General features: G+C 39.9%; 2 protein-coding genes across 3 annotated transcripts in view; both read left to right on the top strand.

The window, feature by feature from the left end:
* CLCN5 (chloride voltage-gated channel 5) overlaps positions 1-12,203 on the top strand; it is a 171,645-nt gene that overhangs the window by 128,188 nt on the left and 31,254 nt on the right. Inside the window, exons 1-2 of one of the 2 annotated variants that reach the window (XM_080653679.1) lie at positions 8,965-9,134; positions 11,271-11,422. In XM_080653679.1, coding sequence (XP_080509805.1) covers positions 11,315-11,422 — 108 coding nt within the window. In that variant the 5' untranslated portion in view covers positions 8,965-9,134; positions 11,271-11,314. Of the gene's footprint in view, positions 1-8,964; positions 9,135-11,270; positions 11,423-12,203 lie in introns of those variants that run through there. The other variant, XM_080653678.1, reaches the window with a different exon arrangement.
* Positions 6,761-7,291, top strand: LOC308240537 (peptidyl-prolyl cis-trans isomerase A-like; the record flags this gene model as incomplete). The annotated part of the gene is made up of 1 exon (XM_080653680.1): positions 6,761-7,291. The coding sequence occupies exon 1, from the start codon at positions 6,797-6,799 to the stop codon at positions 7,289-7,291; it is 495 nt and encodes a 164-aa protein (XP_080509806.1). The 5' UTR covers positions 6,761-6,796.

Genomic DNA, 12,203 nt, shown 5'->3' with positions numbered 1-12,203 from the left:
CTCATGCAGTTTTTCCTGAGTATGGCGATTCTGGCAGTTAGCACCTTGGCTCCACTGGTAATGAAAGTGGATTGGGTCAGGAACTTCCATATTAGAGCAGATATTGGGAGTAGGAAACATAGCAGATACACCCCAAGCAAATGACTACAACCCAGTGGGGATACAACTGTATCCAACAGGAAACAAAGAGTCAGAAGGTGGTGTTAGAATGTACTGTAGACTCATGCTTGTCTCTAAAGTCTTTTCTCCATCTCTTTCTGCTATTCACCTCCTTCTAGCTCTCAAATTTCATCTCAATAGTATACATCGGAAATTTGGTTGTAGTTTCTGCAGTTCTGTTACCCACATCTGTCATCATCCTTTTTATTGTCTTGCTCTCAGCAGAGTTAGGATAGAGCTTTTCCTCTTTGTTGTCCTTCTTGCTCTTAGACAATAAGTTTTAAACTGCTGTGAGCAGGAACCACAATAGTCAGTCCCTACATGAAATGAATGCTTGGGGAAACTCAAAACAACATAGACTTGGATGTAAGACATAGGGCTGAGCAGTATCCTGAATACTCTTGGTGTTCCAACTGCTGTATCATGAGAACATTCAGGAGCTACCTAGGGAACAGTTGGAGGGTAGGAGAGTCCTTGGGGAAGAGTGGTTATCTATAGTTACCGAGGTATTTCAGTATTTAATAACCAGCATGGCTGTACAGATATGTACCAATGAAATAGTTGCCCTGAATAAGTGTGCCAGGGGCCAAACTAAAGTAGTATAGTAAAGTATAACATGATCTCATGATACTATCCAGGGCTCAGTTGGGAGGGCTACTCCATCAACATTTGTCTTTCAGATACTGGGTTTGGGTAAGTGGGAAAGCGAAATGGAGGCACACATTGATAGAGAAGAGCCCAAAAATGTTGATTAATTATTGGGACTTCAGCTATTATATATTCTCAAATACAGAGGTGAATGGAATGTGAAAGGGTTTGTGACTTATGGGGAGATCTAGAATGCATGAACCAATAAATAAGGGAAGGGAGAGCAGGTATGAAAGTGAGAAATGGCATACAGTAGGCTCTTAGTACTTGAGTACTTGCTATAGAATAAAGGTAAAATTTAAATGACCCCAGGATGAATTTCTGCTGATATGTGCTAGGTAGAGTGTTGATTTTTTTGGGTGTAGATGCAAAAATACAATATATCTCTGTAAAAACTGAAATACATTAAAACATTGAACTATTTAAAGTTGTGTGATACATACCACTAGCCCTGCCCATTTCTTTGAATACTTATTTCTTTCTTTTCGCTGCTGCTAATAAGTGCGCCCTCATACAACTTTGATATTACTAAAGCAGGGCTTCAGGGTTGGTGCATGAGGTTTCTTTCTATCCTCTTTCCCCTTGTGTTTTTGTTAGTGTTTAACTAGTTCATTTAATCAGTTACTGTTCAGCCCCCAGGTAAATTTCTAATGGCATATTGGTTAGGGATTAAAAGAAACATTATTCTCAAGTAGCAATTTATTTTCTTGTATCTGAAGGGGTTTTCTAGTTTTAAACATCATGGGATTTTTAGAAAAAAATTGGAAAGTGGTTTCCATGAAGGGAAAGGAGCTAAATGCATTCATTTATATGCCTCCTCATTCAAGCTGTGTGTTTCTAAAGACCCATTGTTAAGTTTTTAGAACTAAGACTACCCTACTGGGAAAGCTGTTTCAATGTTTCTTTTTCTCCCCTAATACTCCTACTCCCCCACTTAAGGACTCAAGTAATGCAAATTAGTCTTTTGAGGACTTTGCTTCTTTTAGTCAAGTTGAGATCTAATTGTACTTGAATCATTTTTCTGTTAGAGCAGTGGATTATTTTATATAAATTTAGGGCACACTATGCCCTCAAAACTTGAGTTAAATTTTACTTTTTTTTGTAAAGAGACAAAAATCTAGACTTATCTAAGTACCTAAATTTGACCTTTAGGGTTGTATAATTTTTCTCTACCTTCCTTGGCAGAGTATTTTACACACCAGAAGTCTGGCTCTTTTTTTAAAAAAATGTTTCTATTTATTTTTTTAGAAAGAGAGAGTAAGGGAAAGGGAAAAAAAAAAAACAAAAACATCTCCCGCACCCACCCCAACCAGGGATCAAACCCACAACCTGGGAACCAGCACCTTTTGGTGCATGGGACCATGCTCAACCAACTGAGCCATACCAGCCAGGGCAGAACCTTAACTCTTAATACACCATTTCATTTCCCTTCCCTTCCCTTCCCTTCCCTTCCCTTCCCTTCCCTTCCCTTCCCTTCCCTCCCCTCCCCTCCCCTCCCCTCCCCTCCCCTCCCCTCCCCTCCCCTCCCCTCCCTTCCCTTCCCTTCTCTCTCCCCTCCCTCCCCTCCCCTCCCCTCCCCTCCCCCCCTCCCCTCCCCTCCCTTCCCTTCCCTTCCTCTTTCTTTCTTTCTTTCTTTCTTTCTTTCTTTCTTTCTTTCTTTCTTTCTTTCTTTCTTTCTTTCTTTCTTTCTTTCTTTCTTTTAAATATACTTTTATTGATTTCAGAAAGGAAGGGAGAGGGAGAGAGAAACATCATTGATGAGAGAGAATCATTGATTGGCTGCCTCCTGCACACCCTACCCTGGGATCAAGCCTGCAACCCAGGAATCAAACAGTGACCTCCTGGTTCATAGGTCAACGCTCAACCACTGAGCCATGCTGGCTGGACAATACACCATTTCTTGAAAAGGCTTTTGCATTGCATTACTTTCTACTTTAGTAGTTGGTTCTGAATGGGTAGGTAATTTCTGCTACCATTCTTGACAACTATGTCTTATGAATTTACCCTTTCTTTTTACTAAATATGAAAATTCTAAAAACAGGAAACCAACGGAATGTGTAGACTATGACCCACAGCTAAAGCTATTTTGTCGTCAAGTCAGATATTATAGGTACCTCCATGAAAGAATGCCAATAATTTAATCCCTATCATTGATGAAACCTATAATAGTAGTAATATCATTGTCATCATTATCATTATACATTTTTAAATATTTTATTTTTCACATTCTAAACATTATGATAGATATTTTAAAAATCCTGGTCCACACTTGTGTCAAGTGCCCATTAAGTGGTCTTCATATGCTGCAAATTTATTTTTTTAATTAAAAATATATTTTTTATTGATTTCAGAGAGGAAGGGAGAGAGAGAGATGGAAACATCAATGATGAGAGAGAATCATTGATTGGCTGCCTCCTGCATGCCCCCTACTGGGGATTGAGTCCACAACCTGGGCATGTGCCCTTGACCGGATTAAACCTGGGATCCTTTAGTCTGCAGGCCACCGGTCTATCTACTGAGCCAAACTGGCTAGGGCTATATGCTGAAAGTTTTAACAGATTGTTGTAGGAGGCCCTGGCTGTGTAGCTCAGTTGGTTAGAGTGTCATCCCAATATGCCAATGTTTCAGGTTCGATCCCCGGTCAAGTCACAAACAAGAAGCAACTAATGAATGCATACATAAATGGAACAACAAATCTCTCTCTCTTGCTCTCTCTCTCACAATTAATAAAATAAAATGAAAGATTGCTGTCAGAATCACTCACATTTTAGAAATCAGAAAATGATCTGATCAGATCTGTGTTCCAGAAAGATAACTCTGCTTGTCCTCAAATATTAATTATATTATTGTTTTTCTAGCATAGGATGCATTAATAATTGGTAAGCATCTCTGTTTTATTTTCACAATAATTTCAATTGACCTACATCTGGCAGTCTGTATAATGAACATATACTAGAGATCACAAGTGTGGCAGAAACCAAATTGGGGGCGAGATAGGAAAGAGTAAAAGAAATATAATATTAAACTTTGAATATCAGCACCTCATTTCTTTTTTAAACATTTTACCTTTATTGTTGAAAGTATTACAGATGTCTCCCTTTTTCTCCATTGACCCCTTCTACCCCGCAGTTGCTCCCCACCCCAGGCCTTCACCACACTATTGTCTGTGTCCATGGGATATGTATGATCTCTGAATGCATAATAATCTAGCCACTCAGTGTGTGTGTGTGTGTGTGTGTGTGTGTGTGTGTGTGTGTACATATATATATCAGAGGCCCGGTGTATGAATTCATGCATGGGTGGGGTCCAGCCAGCCTGACCAGGGAGAGGGGACATGGGTGGTTGGCCGGCCTGCCTGCTGGTCGAACTCCTGGTCGAGGGGACAATTTGCATATTAGCTTTTTATTATATAGGACTAGAGGCCCCGATGCACAAAATTCATGCAAGAGTAGGCCTTCCTTCCCCCAGCTGCTGTCACCAGCTTCCCTCTGGCACCCGGGACCCCCACTTCCCTTGCAGCCCCAGGACATCCGGTCTAATTAGCATATTATGCTTTTATTATTATAGATATACACTAAGTGGCCAGATTATTATGTGTTCAGAGATCATAATAATCTGGCCACTCAGTGTGTGTGTGTGTGTGTGTGTGTGTGTGTGTGTGTGAAGTTCTTCAGTTATCTGAATTGTTTTTTGTGTTCTCTTAATATTTTTTTATTGATTTCAGAGAGGAAAGGAGAGGGAGGGAGAGATAGAAACATCAATGAGGAGAGAGAATCATAACAGCTGCCTCCTGCACGCCCCACACTAGGGATTGAGTCCACAACCCAGGCATGTGCCCTGATGGGGGATTGAACCGTGACCTCCTGGTTCATAGGTTAAAACTCAACCACTGAGCTATGCTGGCCAGGCTGGCTACCTGAATTGTAATTAAACCCCATTTTAGAATGAGGACTGCATCATAGCTACCAGCCTTCTAGTTTTCAAAGGAAATAAATTTACATGGAACAAAAAGTCCTTGCCCTAGAAGCACTGGTGTAGCATTTGAAAAACACATGCTCTTGCATCAAAAGTTAGTGATATGGTGCTAGTTATGCAATCCAGTCACTATATGTTGAAGGGCATTTTTTAGGTACCATAACAAATATCATCTTATAGTCTAATAAGGTAATGTAAATCTTATTAGATAATATAAGTGAATTCTGTAGTGGTTTTTAAATACTACAGGTAGAATCCTACTTAATAAAGAATGACCTTGAAGGAAGATTGTGAGGTTGGGCATGCCATCCTCTTTAAGTAAGATATATATACATACATACTTTTCTAAAAGTGTAATTGTATAAGAGTCACACTTGGGCTACAAATAGTTTTGCTTTTTAAGCTTTGTAGTTCATTGCCACAATACCATCAGTTGCTATTTAATTTTAATTCTTCTCAGTCAGCTAGATTAATTCACCAAGATAATGAAATGTTGCCCAGCTGGTGTGGCTCAGTGGTTGAGCATCCACCTATGAACCAGGAGGTCATTGTTTGATTCCTGGTCAAGGCACATGTGTGTGTGGGGGAGGGATGTGCAGGAGGTAGCTGATCAATGATTCTCTCTCATCATTGATGTTTCTATCTCTCTATCCTTCTCCTTTCCTCTCCAAAATCAATAAAAATATATTAAAAAATAAGAAACTGAGATGTTATAATAATGATGGACTAGACTTAGAGGATATAGTTTTCCTGAAGTTCCTTACATTTCATAAGGTTTTGTTGTATTAACATTTCGGGATGTATTGGACCTTAAGAATTGATTAGAGTAACCCCACATTTTAAAGCCCTCCATTTAAGTCTGATTATTGGAGCACGCTAATTGGATTAATGTTTAACAGTGGCCATCCTATGGATTCACTTAGGAAGTTGGGAAATGGCAATTTGATTCTTCTTTACTGGCCTGGCCTTATTGTACAATTAATTAAGACCTGCTTAAAAATAGCTCTCAGAATAGGGCCAAGGAAGGGAAAGCCTTTCTTTTTTTTCTCTCTTTTTTTGTTAATCCTCACACAAAGATATTTTCCCATTGATTTTAGGGAGAGTGGAAGAGAGAAAGACAGAGAGAAATATCTATGTGAGAGAAACACATCAATTGGTTGCCTCCTGCATGAGCCCCAACCAGGGCCCAGTCCGGGGAGGAGCCTGCAACCAAGGTATGTGCCCTTGACTGGAATCGAACTCTGTACCCTGCAGGCTAACACTCTATCCTTTGAGCCAAACAGGCTAGGGTGGGAAAGCCTTTTAAATAGTGCACAGGTATTAGTGAATTCATTTTCATGGCTAAAATAGCTACTTTTACCCAATTTGGATTAATGAGATCTGATTTTATGTTTCTTTCTGGCTAGAGCACTAATACTAAGGAACAACTCATTTTCTTAACTGTATTCTGGGTTTTCAAAGTTGTTAGGTGATTTTATTTTAAATATGTTTTTATTGATTTCAGAGAGGAGGGAGAGGGAAAAAGATAGAAACATCAATGATGAGAGAGAATCATTGATCAGCTGCCTCCTGCATGCCCCCTTTGGGGACCGAGCCTGTAACCAGGGCATGTGCCCTTGACCGGAATCAAACCTGGACCCTTCAGTCCACAGGCTCTGGTCACACTCTATCCACTGAGCCAAACCAGCTAGGGCTCAAAGTTATTAGGTACTTTTAAAGAACTGACCTTGTATAGTCAGTTCATGTGCAGTTCGGTTTTTATTTTTTTTATTTTCTCTAATTATGATGTTTACATAGAAAGGCATAAACCATATGTGTACAGTTTAAAGAATAATTATAATGTCAGCACTCAGGTAATCACTGCTCAGATCCATAGAATACTATGCAGCTATAAAAAAGAGGGATCTCTTACCCTCTGAGACAGCACAGAGGGACCTAGAGAGTATTATGCTAAGTGAAATATGTAAGCCAGGCTTTGCAGACTCCGCTGCTCCGAAGCCGCCTGTGATCAGCCATGGTGAACCCTACCGTGTTCTTCGGCATCACTGTCGATGGCGAGCCCTTGGGCCGCATCTCCTTCGAGTTGTTTGCAGACAAATTTCCAAAGACAGCAGAAAACTTCCATGCTCTGAGCACTGGGGAGAGAGGATTTGGTTATAAAGGTTCCTGCTTCCACAGGATCATCCCGGGATTTATGTGCCAGGGCGGTGACTTCACACGCCATAATGGCACAGGCGGCAAGTCCATCTATGGGGAGAAATTTGTGGATGAGAACTTCATCCTGAAACATACAGGCCCTGGCATCCTGTCCATGGCAAATGCTGGGCCCAACACAAACGGCTCCCAGTTTTTCATCTGCACAGCCAAGCCTGAGTGGGTGGATGGCAAGCACGTGGTCTTCGGCCAGGTGAAAGAGGGCATGGATATTGTGACGGCCATGGAGCGCTTTGGGTCCAGGAATGGCAAGACCAGCAAGAAGATCACCATTGCTGACTGTGGACAACTCTAATAAATTTGACTGGTGTTTTATCTTCACCACTAGGCCATTCCTTCTGTTGCTCAGGAGAGCACCCCTTCACCCCAATTTGCTTGGAATGTTCCATAATCTTTGTGCTCTTGCCAGTTCATTGGGTTCCACAATTTCCTTACCCCTTCCCAGTCTAGCTGGATTGCAGAGTTAAGTTTATGATTATGAAATAAAAACTAAACAGTTGTCTGTCAAAAAAAAGAAAGAAATATGTAAGCCAGTCAGAGAAAGACAAGTATCACATGACCTCACTCATATGTGGAATCTAATGAACAAAATAAACTGACAAACAAAATAGGTACAGTGACATGGAAGCATGCAACAGATTGAGGATCCTCAGAGGGAAAGAGGCGGAAGAGATCAATCAAAGAACTTATATGAAAATATGCATAAACCATGGACACAGACAATAGTGGGGTGAAGACCTGGGGAGGGGAGGGGAATGGGGAGAAGGGAGGTCAATTGGGGGAAAAGGGGACATCTGCAATACTTTCAACAATAAAGATAATTTTTTTTAAAAAAAATGATAATAACCAACATGAAAAGTTTTCAGTTTGGCCATAAACTGGCTATAAGTTACATAATGTTTGTTGATTAAATGGATAAAGAGAATATGTTAAATAACTGCTATATGTAATTGCTAACATAATACATAATAGAAGTCACTCAATAAATGATGTCAACTTAAAAAAAAGAAAAATTACAAGCATTCCAGAAGCTCCACCCTTACCATGTGCTCCATCCAGATGACAACCCCCTCTCTTTCTCTGGGTAGCCACTGTTTTTACTTCCATCATTTTCTTGCTTCTCTTTGTAATGTAGTCACTTGCATTTGTATCCTATACAAAAACAATATAATTAGGTTTGCCTGGTTTTGCTTGTATGAAAAGAATCATGCTATGTACTCTCTTGGGTCTGGGAACTTTCAGTCAGTGTTAATATCTGTGAGATTTTATCCGGGTTATTGCTATGCAGTGCATTTTCTTAAAAAGCCTTTTCTGTATTCGCCTCTCTTCCTTTTTTACTTAGGATCCCTGTAACTCTAAATGCTTTTGGAGATTTCTACTTTGCCTTCTTGGATTTTCTGCTAAATGTGGTCTGAAGACTAAAACTTGTCTGGACCCCAGTTTTCATTAAAAAAATTTTTTTTTATTGAGGTAACATGGTTTATAACATTATAAAAGTTTCAGGTGTACAACATTATAATTCGATAGCTGTATGCCCTACTGCGTGCTCACCACCAAAAACCTAGTTTCCATCCATCACCATATATTTGACCCTCTTGACCCATTTTTGCCCTCTCCCTTTCCCTCCCCTCTGGTAACCAGCAGTCTGTTCTCTATCTGAGTTTGTTTTTGTTTTGTGTGTTCATTTATTTTGTTTTATTTTATATTCTACACATACGTGATATCATGTGATTTTTGTCCTTCCTTGAGGGTATTACACTAAGTGAAATAAATCAGATGGAAATGGACCCTAGTGTTCTGAACTGCCCTGACTGCCCCTACTCCGATGGCTTTTGTTTTATGAGACTACATCTTTAAGGCTTCTGTGCTCGGTTAAAAAATCTTCCTTTCTCCAAGGCTGGTCCAAGGGTCTGGTCACGTGATTCCAACAGTGACATCACACTCTGACTGCCGGGGAACACTGGTGGTTCTTTAGGTGGTGTTTGTTCCTGTGAAAGGCAGAGAAAGCAGCAAGTGCCCCTCTAAAGCAGTTTATGCCGGGGCTCCTTCTGTAAAAGCTTCTCAACCTAAATGACCAAATGCGGGCTGCCAAGGTTATTTCTTCCTTGAGGCAGAAAAAAAGAAAGCTGTAATTGAAGGTAAGCCGATTTGAGCCTGGCCAGGGACAGAAGCGTGACCCCAGGGAGAAGGGAATCTGGAGAATCACAAGCAGTCTGTTGTCAGATTCTAATGACTGCCTGCTCTTTTAGAGCTGCCTGACAATTTGCATTTATAACAGGAGACTATCTACAAAGAAGGATGATGCAGTGCTCATGTTACCTAGTGATGTAAGAGGATTCTTTCATTCTGTTAGGAAGCTGTTGCAGATTTTCATGTTGTCTTAATATCCTTTGAACTGGGGGGGGGGGCTTCATTTGATAATAGTGTAACATTAGCTAGCTATTGCTTTTAAAAATCAATTTCACAAAATCCTTATTTAATTTCTCCTGAAAGGAACACTCTTAAACCAGAGCAAATTCCACTGAAGCATTAACCTGCTTTAAAAAGTAAATTTCTGATTTTTTGGTGTCCTGTGTTCATGTCAGCATTTGTCTTGAGAATTGAAACAGCTTGTCTTTTTCCCCCTCCTCACATACTTTATTTATTCTCTTTCTGCCCTCATTTCCTAGCTGGCTATTTCCCTCTAAGCTCTCAAACAGCACACCAACACTGATCTTTATCAGTATGCCACTAACATGATAGGAAATGCTGGACTGGTGATTCAGCAGCCAACCATTTTACAGCCAGGTAGGCTGGAAGATAGAGAAAGGACTTTGATTAGGGGTTTTAAGATTAACTTGTTCACCTCCTCCAGCCCAGCACCACCCCCAGCCTTACCTTCAATATGATTTAGATTCTGCAGAGTTTTTTCTTTCAAATATGTGTGTTGCTTGTGAAAGATATGCTGAATTAGGTATTTGGAAGACTCAAATTTGTAAACCAGATATAGCTTGGGTGTTAATTCAAATTGACCCCATGAGAGTGCTGAAGTTGTCTGTTAGAAGTTTAGAGTCAAAATGGGGATGCGGATAGGAGGAGTGGGGGGGTCAGTTCAGGCCCACTTTGACTTTCTCTGAAGAGGGATTCATCACCAAATAGTCTAGATAAAGCTTTGGATCTGCCAAGGTTGATGCTGCAAATGTGAGTTCCGGCTGAGTTCAATTATGGCATTACTCTGCATTTTTCCACAGAGTTCATTTACATAAATACCTGAGTAATATTTTACATTTTGTGGTTAATAGCTAAATATTGTTTCACCAGAGGATTGTGGAAATATTTTGAATAAGTTTGTTAAGCCTTACTAAGTAACTTTGTATGAGTACAACTTCTGAGTTTGACTACTTCTCCCTTATCACCACTGTTTATCAAACAAACTTTGGTTTAGCTGATATTTATTAAGCCTTGGGCAGATGATATATGCTGGAGAAGGCAATGATGAGTCAGATCTAAGGCTGCCTTCAAAGAGCTTCTAGTCCAGAAAAGAAGATAAAGCATTTGCATAATAATAATAGAAATGCTAAAGGCAGAGCAGATAAAGGGCTGTGATTGTTGGAAAAATGGATTTGTTTCTTAACGATTGAAGGACCAAGGAGGGACATCATCGCAGAGCCCTACACTGCTCTTTAAATCTCTACTTATAAATCTTAGATTGTTCTGATATACTCAGTAAAAGTTTCTACAAGCCTGTTACATCAGGGATCAAAGTCTTCTACCTATTGAAAGAAAATATGTACATTCCAGCCAGCTTAACGCTTGAAGAGGCTGACATGCTTTCTTTGGAGTCCCCATTCAGGCAAAAGCCACCTCCCACGATTGAATTATTGCCTTATAAATGTAAAATGCTTTCTGCTGTGATATGTCTACAAAGGTCTTTGACCCCTTTGTCTCCCTTCCATAACAGAAACTGAAATACTTCAGCTGCTCCAAGCTCCGTCTTTTGTTTCATAAATCCTTTCCTACTGCACTTCAACTCCTGTCAGTTCTCCCTTTGTATTTCCACTCTCATCTGTCCCCTTCCATTTACACTGCCTGAAGACACTCATTTTGTGCCTAGACCATTGAAACCTCTGAATGTGATGGATGTTCTCACCAGGTGATTGATTTTATTGCTTTGTCAGCACACCCTAATTCTAGTCTTCTGATAGTTTAAGGGCTCACCTATTGGTGCCCAGAAAAGAGATATTAAAAATGACGAATGTCTGAAGTACTAATGTCTTGTTTCCTGTTCAATACAGAGGACAAGTCATACAATGGTGGAGGAATAGGTTCTTCAACTAGGATGATGGATTTCTTGGAGGAGCCAATCCCTGGTGTGGGGACCTATGATGATTTCAATACAATTGATTGGGTGAGAGAGAAGTCTCGAGACCGGGATAGGCATCGAGAGGTAAGGTGAAAAATGGTACATGAGTGTTAGGAAACACCAGGGTAAGAAATTGAAGATATACTTTATATGTCATTCCTTCAGCCCTGGATGTGGCTGAATCTGGTTTCTATTGGCAATGTAGTTTTATTTTTAATGTGCCTTTATATGACTTTGAAAAGAATTTATATTTAATGATGATTTTTCTTTCTATAGTAAGTGGTTGAGAAGGATCTTTGCAGCCTGAAATGGGTATAAATACCTATGCAAACTTGGTGGGAGTGACCAAAATAAATTTCAAAGATCCTCCTTTCTCATTTCATCTCCCTTTTATGGTTTTCCCTTAAAGCAGGATTTTTAGAACTAAGAAAAGTAAATGGGTTCCTTTTAAAAGAATAAAAGAAAAAAATCTCAGAGCTTTAGTGTTTACTGGAGCATACAAGATAACTTTTTGTGCTTATAGCTCTTGTACAACCATAAAACCAAAATAAATTTATGTACTGGGCTCAAACAAAACCACAAGACCAATCAAATTCAAATTAAGGGCATTGATTTAACATGATAGGTAATAGGTGGTACTTATGGCTAGGACAGCTTCTTGTGAATATGACAAGAGAATTTCTCCACTTTTCAAAGTATGATGAAAATTTTTCAGAGCAGTCCAACAAGGTCATTTGCCTTGAACTTGTTGCTGTGTATCATTTAAGTGAGGGAATCATAATTTCTAGTTTGTGTCAGGAGCTCATGGAGAGCTTATTATTAAGGTAGGGCCCCAGCCCCAGTGACCCTGATTCAGTAGATGATC

Source organism: Plecotus auritus (assembly GCF_963455305.1).
Source record: "Plecotus auritus genome assembly, chromosome: X".
In the NCBI taxonomy this organism is placed as follows: Eukaryota; Metazoa; Chordata; class Mammalia; order Chiroptera; family Vespertilionidae; genus Plecotus; species Plecotus auritus.
The sequence above is the reverse complement of the archived record's forward strand: the minus strand, read 5'-3'. Positions and strand labels throughout refer to the sequence as shown.